The sequence below is a fragment of the Benincasa hispida genome, chromosome 12, assembly GCF_009727055.1.
Source record: "Benincasa hispida cultivar B227 chromosome 12, ASM972705v1, whole genome shotgun sequence".
NCBI lineage: Eukaryota > Viridiplantae > Streptophyta > Magnoliopsida > Cucurbitales > Cucurbitaceae > Benincasa > Benincasa hispida.
This window is the reverse complement of record NC_052360.1, coordinates 7681786-7702458: the sequence shown is the minus strand read 5'-3', so window position 1 is coordinate 7702458 and position 20673 is coordinate 7681786. Positions and strand designations below refer to the sequence as shown.

The following is a 20673-nucleotide window of genomic DNA, read 5'->3' as shown; positions in this document are numbered from 1 at the left end:
CATTGAGTTTGAATTTTCTTCTTGTATAAAAATGATATTAATTTTAATAAATGTGTCATTGTCGTGTCCATACCTTAGATTTATTAAAAAAAAAAAAAAAAAAAAAAGTTGTGTCGTATCCGTGTCTCATATCCATATCCATGGCCTAGATTTTAAGAAAAAAATCCCTTCTCTATACACAAACAAGTTAATGTTGGGACCTGGAACAGAACAAGTTAATCTATTCTTTCCATGGTCATGTGAGTGGTGTTTACTGTTTGGCCCTTCATCCAACAATCAATATTTTGCCAACTGGAGGACATGATTCTGTTTGCCGGGTGTGGGACATTCGAAGTAAGGTGCAGGTTCATGCCCTCTCTGGGCATAATAACACCGTTTGCTTAGTTTCTTCTTGACCCACTGATCCGCAGCTTGTGGTTGGCTCCCATGACACAATTAGTAAGTTATGGGACCTCAGATATGGATAGACAATGATAACCCTGACATACCATAAGAAATCTGCTCCAGTAGTGGCATAGCATCCTAAAGGGCATTGTTCCTTCTTTTTTTTTTAATCTGGTTCAGCTGATAACAAGAAATTTAACCTCCCCAAAGGGGAGTTTGTGCACAGTATGCTAACTCAACAGAAGACTATAATCAAGGCAATGGCTGTCAATGGGGGGGAGGGTGTTATGGTGATTGGAGTTGACAATGGTAGCTTATGGTTCTGGGACTGGAAGAGTGGTCATAAGACAACTTTTCATAGTCACAAACAAAATGTACAACCTGGATAGTGAAGCTGGTATTTATGCTCTCTCTTACAACATGACTGGTTTGAGGCTTGTAACTTGTGAAGCCATCAAACAATTAAAATGTGGAAACAGGATGAGAATGTTACCCCTGAAACTCATCCCTTCAACTTCAAGCCATCAAAAGATATCTGAAGATTCTAGGCTTAGAATTGTCACATCCTCATACTTGCTTGGGAAGGACTCATGCCCTAAAAAGTAAGGACTCCCCTGACCACCCTTTCCAGGATGCTATATGGAAGGACTCATACCCTAAAAAGGTCAAGTTCTTCATCTGGGAAGTTAGCCATAATGTCATTAACACGAATGACAGAATGCAGAATCGAAACCCCTATATGGCCATCTCTTTACACTGCTGCTACATTTGCGAAACCGTTCCTGATACATCTAATCACCTCTTCATACACTGTCACTATGCAGAGGGGTTTTGGAAGGAAATCCTCTCTTCATTTGGATGGCACACAGCCCTCCCCAGAGACACCATAGATGCTCTCACATATACCCTTACCGGTCATCCTTTTACTAAACAAAGGAAAATTATGTGGTTAGACCTTATTTGTACTTTCTTTTGGATCACTTGGAAGGAGAGAAACAAACGCCTCTTCACTGATAAGGGAAACTCTTTTGATCGTTTTTTTGATCTTATTATCATTCATTTTATTACTTGGTGTAAATGCTCTTCTTTCTTTAATTCATGCACCCTATCTTCCCTTTTGACCAATTGGAGATTTCTTTTGTAATCCTGTTGGTTTGGGTTCTTATCCATTTTTATAAATTTCTTACATCAATGAAATTTGTTTCCTATCCAAAAAAAAAAAACCCCCTCATGCTTGCTTAGCCTTATGAATAGAAACGACCTCTTAGTTTTTCAATTTTTGGTATATATAATCAATTACGCCAGTTATGAATTCTTTGCAAATTAGGTTTAGACTTGTCAGGCCTCCAAAATTGTAACTGCCATGTTTCTGTTTATTACAAAGTTGAAAACTTGAAAGTTTTAGAGAATATTTTTTTTATCTATACATGTGTGTGTATGCAAATATAAATATATTTTTTTAATGTAACAAAAATATATATGTTTTTTTTAAAAAAAATTTAACAAAAAATAAATGATTTTATAATGTGAAATGTAATATTTATAAAAGTTTTTATCTTTTTTAATCCAACTCTGAATTTAAACTTTTTTCAAATTCCGGTGACATTGAAAACAAATATGTTTTTAGAATATTCACGATTTGGATCATAAAACTAAAAGGTAGTTTTCATAAACCATTCTACCTTTCAGATATTTGCTGATTCTATTGAACTTAGTGAATCTACCAAGCAGGCTCTTCATTATAACCCCTATTATATCTACCCAACAAACTTGCTAAAATATTTTACCCTATTTTATCAGCCTTAAGGGTAGTACTATTCAATTTTAATTCATCCTAATTCTAGACTAATGAAATATTTGTCACCTCATCTAAACTTAGAACAGTATTCCATATCAATGAATTGTTTTTTTTTTTTACCCCCAAAAAAATCTAAACTTAGAAAAGTAGGACGTCACTTTGAATCCTTTTTTCTCCCTTTTCTTTTTCGAATGGTGCTGATTAAAGGTAAACATAATTTTTAGTAATTGAAGTATTTTGAAGTTCAAGAAATAAGTGGACAAAGTACAAAGTATGGGGACAAGATATGTAATTTAACCAATATTTATCTGCAGGAAGTTGTATATCTTCCTAAATTGATGCCCAGACAAAACTTGATTGAAATAATCCGTGTTGTAGAATAGAAGTTAAATTGTATTGTGCTCGAAAAATTTTGTTCGATCTCTCGAGGGTAGATATGTGTAAATGCAATTCACTTATCATTTTAAATAGAGGTTCTCTACGTGTTTCCTTATGATGCTTCTCCATGTGAATGTGCCTTTTGAAAACCAATTTCTTAAAGTTTAGTCTTAAAATATTTTCAGGATGGAAGAGGAAGATGTATTAAAGCAACTGATAGAGCAGGCTTTAGTATGCAAATCTCACTTGTCAGAAGTCTTGGACTTTGTGTCACATTGTCATGACAACAATTTTAGTATTGCCTGCAAGAGGTTAACTGTAGCGTTAAAGGTCCAGTGATTCTCTTTCCTCTTAAATTATTCATACTGCTCAATATTTGTGAAGTTTCTTGATGCATGGAAGAGTAGTAATACTTCCTCTATGTATATAATATAATTGTAGTTCACTATCACAGGCTATGGACGTTGCAGGCATTAACGATCATGAAGGTAAGTCTGGTCTTGAGATGGAACTATTGAGGAACTCGTGGAGATTCAGAGTCAAGGAAGCTCTTGAAGGTTCTGAAAAACCGACAATGCAACGAGTCCTGGAACTTCTCGAAGAGGTATTTCCAGTTTCCATGGTTTACTGGAGCATTCTAAAACTTATTGCAGTAGGCATGTGATAAATATGTTTGGTGCTTTTAAATGACAATGCATATGATAAATATGAGATTGTTAGATGGTGAGACTACTAGCAATTATGAAAACAGTGCGTTGGAGAACAAAGTAAATACATAATGCGCTTGAAAACAAAGTTTGGGATTTTACACTACACTTCATCTCAGCCTAATGGCCAAGAAAGGTATAGCAATTGAGATTTTCACACCGTTGGAGTGTGAAGTTCCTATTTGATGCAGCAATTTTGGAGGTCCTTTATAATTTAAAGATACTGTTCTTAGAAATGCCTTAAATACATTAGGTGAGGAAGACTAGTGCCGAGTCTCTCTACTGGGCTTGGTGAGATGCTGTTAACTGCTCAATATTTATTTAACTGACCTGTAGTGTTCATTAAGCTATGATACAAGTGCATACACTTAGCATGGCAAATGAAATGAATCCTAATTTGGTCAACCATGGTTTTTAGCTTATTTTTCTCATCTTGATAATTTTTATTCGTTAGGCTATTTGGGAAAATAGGCCGTCCATGTCATCTCTCTTTTATTTTGGCCAAACTGGACGAGAGATAATTATGATGGCATGTATTGTTGCATGTCAAGAGTATCTGTTATGTAAATACTGACTTCGGTAACATGTGACAGGGATCTGCAATAAGCATTCTGCCTGAAGATTGCTACAGACAGAAACTTTTGGACGTGAAGACTGTTTGCTCAAAGTGGAGAAGTCTTGCAAGGAAGGTCTGTGAAATGTCAATATGCTGTGTTCCCCCCAACCTTGTCTTCTTAGACTTCATCCTCTTTTGTTTTCTGCAGATTTCAGCTGACTGTGGGGCTCTTGAATTAGAAAAAGTTTTTGAATTGATTGTAGAGGGTGAAAACTTACCTGCATACCTCGAGAGGGAGCTCAAGGTATCAGCTATTCATTCTGGCAACCCCATTTTCATATTTTAAAGGAGATAGAAGAGAGAATGTACATCTTTTTTTTTTTTTTTTGAGAGAGAGATATGCATCTGTTGGTGCTTAGTTCATTGACCTTGTGGGTGCAGTTATTAAGAAATCGAAGTATGCTTTATTGCATTTGCCGCAAGCCTAATGATCGCAGACCAATGCTTGCTTGTGATATTTGTGAAGAGTGGTATCACTTCGATTGTGTCAAGATAAAATCTACTCCCAAGATATATATTTGTCCTGCTTGCAAACCGCAAGTGGACAATAAAATGTTGATTCAGCTATCAACGGAATATGAAAGGTAAGAGTTCTGGCCATGTCAAACTTCTTCCTCAATTTTGATTGCATGTATTTGATGTTCTCTTTTTTTATTATTATTATTATTATTTGGGATAAGAAACATTTTCATCGATTTTTTGAGCTTACAAAATATGGGGAGACCCAATTCAATGAAGTTACAAAAAAACACCCCAACGGTCATGATATAAGAGAAGTTGGAATGATTGACACCAAGACATAACTTAAAAAAACTGTATCAACCAACTTATTTTTTGATTGAGCCCGAGGTTCCAGAAGTCAAAAGTTTGTTCAGTCGGTCGACGTCTATTCCTTGGTGTAATTGGTTTGAGCTTGCTCGGATTAAGGCCTATTCTTTGTTTTTTGAAACGGAAACAAGATTATTCATTTATATAATTAAGGCCTATTCTTTGTGCTTTTCATCCAAGTCTTATGCAAGATTCTCTATTCAAGATTCATGTTTAATTTGGAATGTCATTTTGTCTGATTAGTTCTTATGCTTATTGGTCGAAAGTTTTCTTGTCTCATTATTGTCTTTTATACTTTGAGCAGTATCTCATTTGATTATTTCAATGAAAAAACTTTGTTTTGTTTTCAAGAAGATATATATATATATATATATATATATATATATATATATATATATATCAAACAGTATTCGTTATCTTTGATGCCTTTGGTAAGCTCTAACAAAATTCATCCAAAGTGCTAATAAACTGTCGAAGTTTGTATTTGATGTTTTCTTGGTTTTGGTTATATCTATGTTTGAAAAGCATGCTCTTTCCTTTTAAACTATGCCTTAGGGGGAGTTTTAGACTGCCGAGTCTGAGCAATTCATGTCAATCTGAACAGTCTTGAACTAGCTCAATCAAAACCATTTTCCATTTCTGAACTATGGTAGTTGTGAGGTCTGCCAATAATGATGTTTGTTCAGTAATATGACCGTTTTATCATCTATGACTTTTAACAGTTCAACTGCAAAATTTGTGGAGCCAAAGACCCCTTCTCCTCAACACACAAAACAGAGATCAAAACCGAAGAAAACAAAGCGAAATTTAGTTCGAAGTGTGACGGATTGTTATAGAGAATTCAGGTGCTCAAGTGGAATGGAACGTTTATGGTGGCAAAACAGGAAGCCTTTCAGGAGAGTAACCAGAAGGAGAGCAGAGTTTGGAAGTCTTTCTCCATTTTTCCTCATTGAACAATAATTAAGAATATGTGGAGGTAGGTAGTTTAACCGAAAGTCATTTAATTGATTCAATTGTTCATATGATCAATTTACCTTTCAGCTCAATAATATGAAAGGGAAAATTTTTAATATGTTATTTCAGTCATTTTTTCATTTCAGCTCCAGTCCCAGATGATGGGATATATGGTTATGGTTAGTTAAAATAGTTTAGACATGTATCAAATTAATGAGTAATAATTTGTATATATTTGTTAAATTTTTCATCATCCCATGATGGTCTATTTAAGAATGTTTATGCAAGAAGCGAATAGGTTAGGGTTTTTCATTTTTTTTTCTATTAAGGCCCCTAAAGTGTAAAAATTTAATTCACTTTATTCCCAAAATTTCAAATAATTTGATTGGATCCCTTAAAATATGGTGCGGGGATTCAAATTAAGAAATTTCACGTAGTTTGTTTAGTTTATATATATAAACGGTACATAAAAAAAATTAATTAAAAATTGATAAATGGCAATTACATTTGAAGTTTAGAAACTAAGTCAAGATATTTAAAAATGGGATTAAATGGGATTAAATTAACATGTGTATGAAAGAGATGAAAATAAGATTTTATGGGTATAAATTTATTTGAAATTGTCATTAATCTCAGGTATCAAATGTTCAAATTTAGTTTTCATGCACTACATTGTAGATTAGAAAAAACATATTTTCTTGATACTATGACGGATTAACATTTTATTTCTCTAAAAAAATATGTTCATTTTACTTTGAATTAATTTTCTCCCCAATTGCCATGACCTCGAGAAAACACCAATCAATGAATTTTACAAATGTTATCTTCTATTCAATTCAGTATCAAATCATATAAATTAAAAGCATGATGTTAAATTTGAATTCGTTCCCTTTTCAATTTGAGTATAGTATAGTAGACAATCATATAATGTCATTATAAAGTTTGATGGTTCGATCTTTCACTTGTTTTTTTAAAAAAATTGTGAATTCATTTTGTTATGTTGGAAGATAAACTTTCCCAAATTAGGAAGATTATACGAAATACTCTGAGTATTAGGCTTTAATGTTTGTTTAAACTAACATAGGGATGCAATGTCAGTTGAAAACCGACATTGAAGATCATGTTATAAAAGGTCCTCAATGTCAGTTGACTTTAATATCAGTTTTAAACTAACATTATAGATTACCAAGATTTCAATGTTAGTTTTCAACCGACATTGAAAACTCTCTTCAATGTCGGTTTTTCACCTACTTTTTGTTAGTTATTGTCTGATATTAAATGTTTGTCATTGTTTTGTTATTGAAATAGTATATTGATAATCTCTTTTTCTTTTTTTTTTTTTATCTATAGATATACAAAATTAAATCTTTTTTATATTAAGATTTCGACAAACATAAAAATTTAAATCTCAATATTGTTTACAAAGTACGAATACAATCTTGAATTTATGATATTTCCCATAAGCTAAAAGAAAGGAAAACATCACAATATTCCCATAAGTTTAATGCACTCATCAAACCCCCAACTGTTCACAGAAAAAAACATGAGAATCTTAACCGTCATTTTTGTTTCGCTATTTAACACCTCCTTCCACGTTGGAAAAAAGATTAAAGGAAAAAGAAAAGAAAAAGGGAAATGGATATTTGTTAGTTACCTGCACAATAATCTGAAGGTTGCTTCTGAGATTGACAAGCAAAAGGTCCTTCATACATTCCAAAGCCCAGCCTTCTCACAAAGTTGGGCAATTCGAGGTCTATCATAATGACTAAGCATTCCATTAGCCAGCCAATATGGCATCAGCTACGTTTACCAGATTGATTGCACGGACCTACGTAATGGTAATACAGATCATCAATAGACAAACCAGCAGATACAGGTAGTTGTTAAATTAATTAAGGTTGGGGGAAAAAACCTTTTTCTGGAGGAAGCATGCTCGGGCAGATTAATGACATTAATCAAAGGTGGATATCAAACCTTCACAAGATACCCTGGTTCCTCACTACTTCTCCAAGACGTTCTTCTTATTCTGGTGTTTGTCCAGTTAAATATTAAACATCAATACAAAAATTTAGATTATTCAACGTGATGTTTTCACTAAATGGTATTTTGTCAAATTTCATCTTCATTTCTTTAGAAAAACTCTTGACTAATTAATCGGAAAGGGAAGTGAAAAATATAACTTCGCGTATTGTAAGAGCCTAAGAGGATCCCACTTACTTCTGAAAAGATGGTTTTCAAGACTACTATGCATCATAAATTCATATGCAAGAAGCCTTTGATCATCTTCAATACAGTATCCAATAAGTTTAACAAGATTGGGATGGTGAAGCTGTCCAAGAAAGCTAACCTCAGCCTGCAATACATTCATGGAGATTTCAGTTATTAAATACCTATCCAATATACATATTCATTACTAAAATATCTTCTTTTACAGTAAAATATATTAAAATCAATCATTTGATTCCAAATTTATAGACCCTTTTGGAAAAATCATGAGTTAAGTTACTATTCATTACTTTAATTAATTTTCCAACTAATCAGTCGTTTCCATTTTTATCTTCGGACTATCTCTAAGTGTCTGCCACCAAATCTTCCTTTCTTGATTTTCCAATTATATTTTCTCCCAATCAAATGATATTAAAGTAATAAAGATAAAGTTAAATGATATAAAATGCCCTCTAACACCTCTTTATGTTCTATCATTTTACACACTTAACTTTTAAATGGTCTAAAAATCCCTATGGTAATCATGTTTAGGATTTGAGAGAAGAATATGATGAGCTAAACCCATCTTTATATATCTAAGTTTTGGAATCGAAACGTTTAAGCAGCCCATCAAACCTAATAAATAAAAAAACTCAGCGTCTCTCAGATAAAGTAGGAAAAGATTCTCAAATTCACAGACTCCATCGTCAAACAATAAAGTATCAAACATAACTTGAAATCCACACCCTACAAGAATTTGGGTCTATCCCGACGGTGAAAACCGTCAGCATAAGCTGAAAAGACCGTCGGGAAAATCTTTCCTGGCGTGGGGAAGTCGTTGGCAATAGTGTCGGGAAAGCTCCTCCCCTAACGGTATGGAAGCCCTGCCATAGGGGAAAAGAATTATCTCAACGGATATAGGATGAGGCTTTTCTCCCGACCCCAAAGAACACCGTCGGGATTTAATGGTTATCCCGATGGTTTAAAAGCCGTCGGGATGAGTTAATATATATCAACAGTGCGGTTGCCATCGGGCAATTTTACTTTCGCCCGACAGTGACTAGGGACCATCGGGAGATATTAATATAGCCCGACAGTTAGAGTATCGTCAGGCTATGGTCCTTTACCCCGACGGTCGTTAGCCACTGTTGGGATATCTTTTAAATCCTAACGGTTAATAGTAACCATCGAGATTTCTCCCACGGATAGTCGGGATATATTTTTTAGCATCGGGATTATATATTTAACCAAATATCATACCTATTTAAATTTATTTATTTATTTTCTTTTTTTTAGATCTTTTTTTTTTCCAAATGTCACACCTGTTTGAATCTTACAAATATCAATCAAACAAAAATAAGATTGCCTAAATCAAGTAAATGTCTATAATAGATAGTAAATAATATATAGAAAACACGTTTGAATCTACAACCTTAATCCAAGAGTTACTATAACATCCACAATTCTTTAATCCGAACCATAACATCCACAATTTCTTAATCCAGAAAAACATTACATGATAATAAAGTACATAGTGAGAAATACATCTACAATTTTAATCCACAATTCCTAAATCCAAAATAACATTAACATCTCAACCTAAATACGCTTGCAGGGAGATGCATCTTCAACAAAAATATCAAGATACCTATAAATACAAATTTAAATAAGTTTAATGCTCAATATACTATATATCAATCTCAAAATGAATATAAAATTTAAAACTCAACAAAGAACTTTAATGAATTGAAATAAACCAACTCAAACTTGCATATTTCAATTTCAAACTCAATATAGAACTTAAAACCCAACTTGCATACTTCTACTTAAATATAGATATGCAATTGTTTAGCAATCTCTCGCTCGATCGTTTAGTCTCTCAAAAGAGCTATCGTATAGCTTTCTTTCGCTTTATTGATTAGTAATGCGATAATGAAGCGATCGTTCAAAAATGAAAACTCTTTTCATTTTGTTCTTCAATTAAACTAAAATTAACCTCTCACTTGCACGGTTAGTGGAGAAAAGAAATAACCAACTAAAACAATTATCTCATAATTGTTTTATTATAAATAAATATAATAAATAACTTATCATATTATAATTATAACCTATAGTTTTAATATCATATCATATGTAATATTTAAAACATAGTTCTTTTCTCCTTTATTTAATATAAATCATATTTATATTGATTCCTTCAATTAATGTATCTAATACATCAAATCAATTACATCACATATAATTGAACCAATTTAATCATATCATATATAATCAAATTCGCTCTTGTTAATTTGAACACTTTAAACTAACCCAAAAACTGATTCTGTAGCACCCCGCACATTTTTTTAGTAATAATGTAATTTTAGTAACTTTATTATTTGAAATTTCAGTAATTGTTATTAGTTGGAAAGCATTTTTGGAATTTTGGACTTCAAGTGTAAGTGCGGGAATTTAATTGTTGCGTGAAATTATTCAAATTGGAAATTATGGCAGGAATTAATTTCCTTTTGAAACGAAAAAAATTTAATAGTATAAAGTGGAATAAGGAAATGAATTAAATGTAATTATACTTATTTCCTTTTTTGTTTTATTATTATTATTTTATAAAAATCAAATTTCCCTCCCTTCTTCCTCACGCAATCTGGCACCCCCTCTCTCGAAATTTCTCTTCTTCTTCAACCTCACCACACGTGCCCTAGCCGACCCCCACCCCTTCATCGTGTGGCCGCCGCCGTTGCTGCCCAACTGACCACCGTTCGTCGACCGCCGCCCAACACCCTCTCCCGAGCACAAACCGGTCTCCGCCGCTGCTCGCCGCCGATCTTGCCAGCTGGTTCGCATAGGTTCGTGCCACGCCTCCAGCAGCCACCCGACGTCGACTAGCCCTGTTAGTTGAGGTAGAGCCGCTCGTCCAAGATCTCTGCCGCTGCTTGTTGTCATTTCTCCATCCGACCAGCCGTCGGTTCGACCTTCGCCGTCATTCCGTGGTATTTTTTCCAGAACTTGGAATCTGGGGTAAGATCTAAAGTTTATATTTTCTTGGATGGGTTTGGTCACTCTTTAGGTTTGGATTTAATTTAGTATAATATTTATGTTGTGAAGCTTGGATTGAACTTTCAAGGTATCAGGACCCGTTGTCCAATAAGATTATAGTTTGGCTCCAGGGAATTTTGGAGCGTGTTTGGTAAGTAATGTGAACTTGAAGCTCTTCGGAATGGGTTAATATGCTGGAAATTGGTTTTAAATTCCAAATTTTGGGTTATGAATAGATTGGTATCTCCGTGCTAAGCTTGGAATAGATTTCTGGATCATCACATAGTTAGGGTAAGTTGTTTTGTGGCATATGAGGTATTTTAGTATTTGAATTTAATGAAAGTCCTTTGAACTTACCTTATTTAATTAACATTTATTTCGCCATAACAGATTGTCGTTTTGAGTTCCATGCATGCATGTATTTAGTAACGGCCTAACTTAAGTCCTAGGGGGTCGGGTCGTTACAGTTGGTATCAGAGCCCATGTTTTGGGTTCTGTAGATTGACTTACTAGACAGTCCCTATGGCCCAGTAACGGATCGCTCATCATTGCCAAGTACGTTCTACTAATGAAAGTTTCATTGCATATATGAGAATAGTGATGTAGTGTTTTAAATGCATGATGTCTGAGAAAGACCCAAAAATAGCTAGTTAATGTATGAATTTATGACAGGACATGGCACCTAAACCTAGAACAAGAAAGACAGTTAGAGAGAGAAATGCAAGCAGAGAGAGCTGAGAGTAGTCAGACTGTTCCGGAAGCTCCAAATCCGCATGTGACCCAAATTGATGAAAAGGCAATGGAAGCTAGAATTAGTGAAGCTGTTGCATCCTCTCTAATGGGAAAGTTGCAAGAGTTGATTCGTAGCACGATGGCAGGACAGGCTGTCCAAACCCTGGCTCAGGAGGAACCGGTGCCACTCGAGCCATTACAACAGACCTGACCGCAGGATAGAGACATGCAGGGCCTTTCTCTTGAGGCTAAACATCTGAGGGATTTACGGAAGTATGACCCTCGCCCCTTTGATGGATCGTTGGGGGAACCCACCAAAGCAGAAATGCGGCTGTCTTCTATTGAGACAATATTCAATTTTATGAGATGCCCGGAAGAGCACAAGCTTCAATGTGCAGTCTTTATGTTGTCTGGTAACGCGAAAATTTGGTGGCGTTCAGCAGAAAAGATGATTGATTCTAGTGGTGAACTTACAACCTGGGAGCAGTTCAAGGAGCGCTTTTATGAGAAGTACTTTTCGGCCAACACCCGATACAACAAACAGGCAGAATTCTTGAACTTGAGGCAAGAAGTTATGTCGGTGGAGGAATATGAGCAAGAATTCGATAAGCTGTCTCGCTTTGCTCCTGAACTAGTAACCACTGAGGCAACGAGGACAGAGAGATTCATCTAGGGCCTGAGGAGCGAACTGCAAGTGATGGTGCATGCCTTGGATCTCAAGACGTATGTTGCGGTTCTACGAGTCGCCATGAGGATTGATGTTGACTCCCAGGTGGAAGAGGAATACAAGAGGTCGCTCGAGATTGGGACCTCCATAGGTCAGAAAAAGAAGGCTGAACATAGGGCTCCTGAGCATCAGCAGAGGAGCCAGAACCCAGTGAATGCTCCACGTCAGTGGGGACAGCAGGGTTCCCAGGTTGTAACTGGCAAGGAGGATAGGCCGATATATACCACTTGTGGTAAGCAACACTGGGGATGTTGTCTAGCCGGCTCTGGGATCTGTTTTCGATGTGGCTAGAAGGGGCATATGTCAGATAGATGCCCGAGAAGGAACACGCCTGAACACAGGGGCCAGCCTGTAAGTTCGTTTCAGGAGGCCCGAGACGTCAGCAACAGCAGGGTAGTGATTTCTCTACCATTCGGCGTGAGGCCGAGAAGTCAGACACAGTGGTGACAGGTACACTTCCCATTTTGGGGCACCATACTTTAGTTTTATTTGACTCTGGCTCTTCGCCTTCGTTTATATCTGCTGTATTTGTGAGGCATTCCATGTTAGACTCAGAACCTTTGCCAATTGCATTGTCCATTTCCACTCCATCAGGAGAGATCATATTAGCTACAGAAAAGATAAAAGCATGTCAGGTAAAGGTAGCCAATTGCATTAGATGTAACCTTAATAATTTTAGATATGCGCGATTTTGGTATGATATTGGGCATGAATTGGTTAGCTGCTAATCATGCCAACATAGTTTGCTCCCGTAAGGAGGTCATCTTTAACCCTCCTACAGGAGCCAGTTTTAAGTTTAAAGGGGTTGGGACCATAGTCCTACCCAAAGTGATTTCCGCATTGAAGGCCAGTAGACTATTTGACCAAGGAGCCTGAGGCTTTATGGCCAGTGTGGTGGACACTAGAGAGACTGAAGTCACCTTGACTTCGGAGCCAATAGTGAGAGATTTTCCAGACATTTTTCTAGAGGATCTTCCCAGACTACCCCCGCAGCGGGAGATAGATTTTGCTATTGAGTTGGAGCCAAGCACAACCCCTATTTCAAAGGCTCCATATAGGATGGCCCCAGCAGAGTTGAAGGAACTGAAGGTTCAATTGCAGGAGTTTTTGGACAAGGGTTTCATACGCCCTAGCATGTCACCATGAGGTGCACCTGTTTTGTTTGTGAAAAGGAAGGACGGATCGTTACGTCTGTGCATTGATTAGAGAGAGCTGAACAAGGTGACCGTCAAGAACAAGTATCCTCTTCCCATGATTGATGATTTGTTTGACCAGTTGTAAGGAGCTACAGTATTCTCTAAGATTGACCTCCGGTCAGGATACCACCAGCTGAGAATAAAGGATAGTGACATACCCAAAATAGCTTTTCGTTCAAGGTTGGACATTATGAGTTCATAGTGATGTCATTCGGTCTAACGAATGCACCAGCAGTGTTCATGGATTTGATGAATAGGGTGTTCAAGGAATTCCTCGACACCTTTGTAATTGTTTTTATTGATGATATCTTGGTTTATTCCAAGACAGAGGCCGAGCATGAGGAGCATTTGAGGAAAGTTTTGGAGACGTTGAGGGCCAATAAGTTGTATGCTAAGTTTTCTAAATGAGAATTTTTGTTTAAGCATGTGTCCTTCCTAGGGCATGTAGTATCGAAGGAAGGTGTCTCTGTGGATCCTGCAAAGGTTGAGGCAGTTACGAGTTAGACTCGTCCAACCACAGTCAGTGAGGTGCACAGTTTCTTGGGGTTAGTATGCTACTATAGACGATTTGTAAAGAACTTCTCTCGCATAGCCGCCCCATTGACTCAGTTGACCCGGAAAGGAGCAACATTTGTTTAGAATGAGACTTGTGAAAACAGTTTCCAGGACCTCAAGCAGAGGCTGGTTTCAGTCCAGTTCTTACAGTACTGGATGGATCAGGTGGTTTTGTCATTTACAGTGATGCGTCCAAAAAGGGGTTGGGATACGTATTAATACAGCGGGGCAAAGTAGTTGCTTACACTTCACGTCAGCTAAAGAAGCATGAACATAATTATCCCACACAGACTTAGAGTTAGCAGCAGTGGTTTTGGCTCTCAAGATCTTGAGACATTATTTATATGGAGAGAAGATACAGATCTTCACCCACAAGAGTTTGAAGTACTTTTTCATTCAGAAAGAGTTAAACATGAGGCAAAGAAGGTGGTTGGAGCTGGTGAAGGATTATGACTGTGAAATTTTGTACCAGCCAGGAAAAGCAAATGTAGTGGCAGATGCTCTAAGTAGAAAGGTGGCTCATTCAGCAGCCCCTATTACCAGACAGACTCCCTTGTGCAGGGAACTGGAGAGGGCAGAGATTGCAGTGGCTGTGGGAAAGGTCATGGCACAGTTAACACAATTGTCGATGTAACCGAGTCTAAGGCAGAAGATTATTGATGCGCAGCGAGACGACCCTTATTTGGAAGAGAGAGTTTGTAGGGTGGAGTCAGGCCAGGATGGCGAATTCTCAGTTTCAGCAGAATGTGCCCTTCTTTATCAGGGGCGTTTGTGTGTGTCAGTAGTTAGTGATATTAAAGATGAGTTGTTGTCAGAGGCTCATAGTTCCTTATTTTCAATTCACCCCGGCACCACCAAGATGTATCGGGACTTGAAATGTTATTATTGGTGGAATGATATGAAAAGAAAGGTTGCAGAGTTCGTTAGTAAGTGCTTGGTGTGCCAGCAGGTGAAAGCCCCGAGGCAAAAACCAGCAGGCTTGTTACAGCCATTGAGTGTACCAGAATGGAAGGGGAGCATGTGTCTATGGACTTCATCGTGGGGTTGCCTCGGACAGTCAAAGGTTTCACTGTGATATAGGTTGTGGTAGATAGACTTACGAAGTTAGCACATTTCATACTTGGGAAGTCCACCTTTTCAGTGAACAAGTGGGCACAGATATATATGAAGAAGGTGATGAGATTGCATGGAGTGCCCGTGTCCATCGTGTCGGACAAAGACCCTCATTTCACGTCTAACTTCTGGAAAAGTCTCCAGGTAGCTTTAGGGCCCGGAGACTTCAATACCTCTTTCCACCCTCAGACTGATGGGCAGACAGAGAGATTGAATCAGATATTGGAAGATATGTTGCGTGCTTGTGCCATAGAGTTTTCAAGAAGCTGGGATGCTCACTTGCACTTAATGGAGTTTGCTTATAATAACAGTTACCAGTCCACTATTGGGATGTCACCTTTTGAGGCCCTATATGGGAAGTGTGTGTTGGGATGAGGTAGGAGAAAGGAAATTGTTAGGACTTGAATTGTTGTGGACCACAAATGAGGAAATACAGAAGATCAAGGCTCGTATGCAAACAACTCGGAGCAGACAGAAGAGCTATGCCGTAAGATGTAAGGACCTGGAATTTGAGACTGGTGTGAAAGTGTTCTTAAAAGTGGCACCCATGAAATGTATTCTGAGGTTTGCCAGGAAGGGAAAGTTGAGTCCGAGATTCATTGAACCTTTCGAGGTCCTGGAACGAGTTGGTCCCGTAGCTTACCATTTGACATTGCCCCCAACACTGTCTTCAGTTCATAATGTCTTCCATATTTTGATGCCAAGGAAGTATGTGACAGACCCGTCCCATGTAGTTGACTACGAGCCTTTACAGTTGAAAGACAACTTGAGCTACGAGGAGAAGCCTATAGAGATCCTCATTAGAGAGGTAAAAATATTGCGCCGTCGAGAAATTGTTTTTGTGAAAGTCCTGTGGCAGAATCACCAGTTCAAGGAAGCTACCTGGGAGCGAGAGGATGAGATGAAAACCCAGTACCTGGAGCTTTTTCAAGAATGAACTTTCGAGGACGAAAGTTCTTTGAGGAGGGAAGAATGTAACACCCTACATTTTTTTTAGTAATAATGTAATTTCAGTAACTTTATTATTTGGAATTTCAGTAATTGTTATTAGTTAGAGGGCATTTTTGGAATTTTGGACTTCAAGTGTAAGTGTGGGAATTTAATTGTGGCGTGAAATTATTCAAATTGGAAATTAATGGCAGGAATTAATTTTCTTTTGAAACGGAAAGGAATTCAATAGTATAAAATGAAATAAGGAAAGGAATTAAATGTAATTATACTTATTTTCTTTTTTGTTTTATTATTATTATTTTATAAAAATCAAACCACCATTTTCTTCCTCACGCAATCTGGGGCCCCCTCCCTCGAAATTTCTCTTCTTCTTCAACCTCACCACACGTGCCCTAGCCGACCCCACCCCTTCATCGCGTGGCCGTCGCCGTTGCTGCCCAGCCGACCACCGTTCTTCGACCGTCGGCCCAGCACCACCTCCCAAGCCCAAACCGATCTCCGCCGCTGTTCGCCGCCGATCTTGCCAGCTGGTCCGTGTAGGTCCGCGCCACGCCTCTAGCAGCCACTCGATGCCGACCAGCCCTGTTAGTTGAGGTCGAGCCGCTCGTCCAAGATCTCTACGGCTGCTTGTTGTCGTTTCTCTGTCCGACCAGCCGTCGATTTGACCTTCGCCGTCAGTCCGTGGGATTTTTGCTAGAACTTGGAATTTGGGGTAAGATCTAAAGTTTATATTTTCTTGGATGGGTTTGGTCACTCTTTGGGTTTGGATTTAAGTTAGTATAATGATTATGTTGTGAAGCTTGGATTGAAGTTTCAAGGTGTCAGGACCCGCTGTCTAATATGATTATAGTTCGGCTCCAGGGAATTTTGGAGCGTGTTTGGTAAGTAACGTGAACTTGCAGCTCTTCAGAATGGGTTAATATGCTGGAAATTAGTTTTAAATTCCAAATTTTGGGTTATGAATAAATTGGTATCTCCGTGCTAAGCTTGGAACAGATTTCTGGATCATCACATAGTTTGGGTAAGTTGTTTTGTGGCATATGAGGTATTTTCGTATTTGGAATTTAATCCTAAATGTCGGACTTAATTTTGATTTTTGATTCAAAGTATGATTCAGAAATTTTGCTAAGTTAAAGGAGGGTGTGGATTACTTTTGTGGTTTCGAGGTAAGTAATCTTACTACTGGAACTGCCCCACGGGCCAAGCATTAGATGTATGCTAGCATGGTAAATATATGTTATGGCAAAATGTTAGCATGATAGATTGATAGTATAATATGATCAAAGTATGTTCTGGTACGAGATCTGAATTATTTATTTATGCACATAGACACTTGAATGTCAGACACTCCACTAAAGACCAACAGCTGCACTCTTCTCACTATAGATATAATAGCACGATAACCTTCACAGATCGCTCGTAAGTACAGCTGGGCCAATTTACCATTTTGACCCTGTAGTTACATCTAACTTCTTAAGTACCATTGATTCTTCTAATGAACTACATTATAGTCCTACTATGAGTGAAAACTTCTCGGGCCATGAGAAAGTGTGTGGCGCCACATTCTTTAAGCCCCAGAATCCCATCTTGTAAACCTGAGTTCCCAGCTCCCCAATCAGACGAATCCCCAAAGTGGTAGGTTTGAGTCAGCAATCTAGTCACTCGCACCCATGCAAATCAAAGGACCGTCCTCATAGGCAGGAGTTCCCAACTCACTCAAGATTAAGGTCATGCTACCTATGGTCATCCTAGTGAAATGAAAGTCTCAGTCATGAACGGTGTTATATAACGAGACTAAACATTTCGTAGTCCGGTCTTATACAAACTCCTTTATATAGGATACCTCTGCTCGCATGGCTCCACATGAATGATCAGGATCAGGCCATCTATAGCACTTTACAACACTTGTAATATCTACAAAGCAGGTTGTATTCGTAGTGTCACCAGGATAAGGTTTTCCTCTTTTATCCATATACTATAGACCATTTAGGTAATCACTTAAGATATGATCTACTTATATGTCTCCACATACATGCTTAAGTTACAAGGCTAACCAGGGATCTTAGTTTATTGATTTGTGGTTAATGCAACTAAAATATCCCATACTTTATAGACAATAATGAAGAAAATATATCATATTATTACATCATAAATGTTTGTTCATACATGTGCTTACAAACTACAGGACCCTACAAAATTTAGGGCATCAACCCCAACAATTTCAATCTCAAACCAAGACATATCTATATTTACTTAAATAAATCAATATACACCCCCCCCCCCCAAAATATATATATATATATATAAATCCCAATATACAAACTAACATAATTAAAAATTGAAACAAAACCGCCACATAACATTTACTTAAACTTAAACATATTTGTACTTAAAACCAACCAACTGATAACAATTGAAATAAACCAAGACAAATCTATATTTACTTAAACAAACCAACTTACCTCCCCCTCTCCCCTAAATTATTCTCAATCCCAATATACAAACCAACATAATTAAGAATTGAAACAAACAACACAATAACATGTACTTAAACTTATATCTACATTTACTTAAACAAACCAACTTAAACTTAAACATATTTGTACTTAAACCCAACCAACTCATAGCAATTGAAACAAACCAACATATCTATATTTACTTAAACAAACTAACTTATCTACCCCCCCCCCCCCCAAAAAAAAAAAAAAAACAAAATTATTCTCAATCGTAATATACAAACCAACTGAACACATATCTATATGTTTATGTTGTTACCATAACTGCAGAATAAGTGAAGGAACTCGTTATAAAGAGATCCTTGAGCGGAAACGGATTGTCCAAATTCCATTTTGATTGAAAAACAAATTTACAGCAAACATACAATATATGCTTTCTTAAATAAATTACAACATACTTTTGAAAAGAAAAAGAGTTCAAGAGATTATACCTTTGAAGAACATTTCTTCGTGTAAAACCCTTGAACTATAACGAACTCAAAAACAGCAACAAGCTTGAAGACCCTCTTCAATAAATCTTGAACTAAAACAGAAGACACAACCACTAGGAGCCTTTGGTATACTCAGAGTGAGAGTCCAAGAGTTGTGGGCTCTAACTATTTTGGTTAGGAGGGTGATTTTTAGTTTGAAGGAGGAAGAAGATTAAGGAAGAACACAGAACGATTCTGTTCTTTTCTCTATCGTATAGTAAATCTCTCAATCGTGTAGGGTTTCTTGACCGTGTGAAAGAAAAGAAAACTATTTTTCATTTATTCCAATTGTCATAAAAACTAATTACCACCCACTAAGGTCGTTAGAGAAAAATTAGGAAAAAAATAATAAAATAAATATAAATAAATATGATAACTAACTTATCATATCTTATTTATATTAAGTTATATGTTATATTAAATATAACACATAATCTATAATTTTAATATTGTATCATATACAATATAAACTATAGTTCTTTTTCCTCTATTTTTATGGCATTTAATATAAATAATATTTATATTAAATTTAACAAATATGAATCACATTCATAGAAAATATATTTGAATCTTATTCAAATATTTATTTCCTCCAAATAAACTATAATGTATCAAATACATTATAACAATTATATCATATATAATTGAATCAATTTAATTATATCATATATAATCAAATTCCCTCTTATTAAATTGAATAATTTAAATTAACCCAAAAATTGATTCTCAACTAAATCCTTTTGAGCTACCAAGGGGACCTTATGGACCTGTAGCTTGAAGCTTCAATGGTACATGAATAATTTAAACTCTTTAATTACATTATCCACCATCCGTTAATTGTCGGATACTCCACTAAAGACTGACAGCCGCACTTTTCTTACTACAAATATATTTCTATGTCCATTGGATATAACCAATCGATAGTACGATGACCCTTCATAAATTGCTTGTAAGTACAGCTAGGCCAAATTATCATTTTGCCAGTGTAGTTACATTTAACTTCTTAAGTACCACTGATCTCTCTAATGAACAATAGATCATAGTCCCATTATGACTAAACCCCTCTCGGATTAGGAGAGAATGTGGGGCCATATTGTTCAAGACCCAGAATCAGCCTTTAAGGGAGCAATTTATCTACTTATCCCTGCTTCGGAAAAGGAGTGAATTCCATCTTGTGTAGTTGTGTTCCCAACTCCCCAATCAGACGAATCCCTAAAATGGTAGGCTTGTTGAGTCGATGATCTAACCACTCGCACCCATACAAATCAAAGGACCGCCTTCATAGGCAAGATTTCACAACTCGGTTAGGATTAAGGTCATGTTACATATAGTCATCCTAGTGAAATGAAAGTCTCTATTATGAACGACATTATATAATGAGACTAAACATTTCGTGGTTCAGTCTTTTACAAACTCTTTTGTATAGAATATCCCCGTTCACATGTCTAATACATGAATGATCAGGATTAGATCATTTGTAGCATTTTACAACAATTGTAACACCTACAAA

General features: G+C 36.7%; 3 protein-coding genes across 4 annotated transcripts in view; all 3 read left to right on the top strand.

The window, feature by feature from the left end:
• Positions 1-5918, top strand: part of LOC120092719 (lysine-specific demethylase 5B) — a 32810-nt gene extending 26892 nt beyond the window's left edge. For both annotated transcript variants that reach the window (XM_039050874.1, XM_039050875.1), the window contains 6 exons: positions 2746-2890; positions 3015-3164; positions 3861-3956; positions 4032-4127; positions 4265-4467; positions 5434-5918. In XM_039050874.1, the coding sequence (XP_038906802.1) occupies positions 2746-2890; positions 3015-3164; positions 3861-3956; positions 4032-4127; positions 4265-4467; positions 5434-5671 (928 nt within the window). In that variant the 3' untranslated portion in view covers positions 5672-5918. The remainder of the gene's footprint in view (positions 1-2745; positions 2891-3014; positions 3165-3860; positions 3957-4031; positions 4128-4264; positions 4468-5433) is intronic.
• A 5943-nt stretch (positions 5919-11861) lies between these two features.
• On the top strand, positions 11862-12308 carry LOC120067373. Its single transcript, XM_039018945.1, has one exon. The coding sequence runs from the start codon at positions 11862-11864 to the stop codon at positions 12306-12308; it is 447 nt and encodes a 148-aa protein (XP_038874873.1).
• Positions 12309-13244: 936 nt separating this feature from the next.
• Positions 13245-16163, top strand: LOC120067371. The gene is made up of 6 exons (XM_039018944.1): positions 13245-13479; positions 13998-14057; positions 14225-14325; positions 14514-14714; positions 15194-15519; positions 15800-16163. Exons 1-6 carry the CDS (start codon positions 13245-13247, stop codon positions 16161-16163), a joined length of 1287 nt encoding a protein of 428 aa, XP_038874872.1.
• The last annotated feature ends 4510 nt before the right edge of the window (positions 16164-20673 follow it).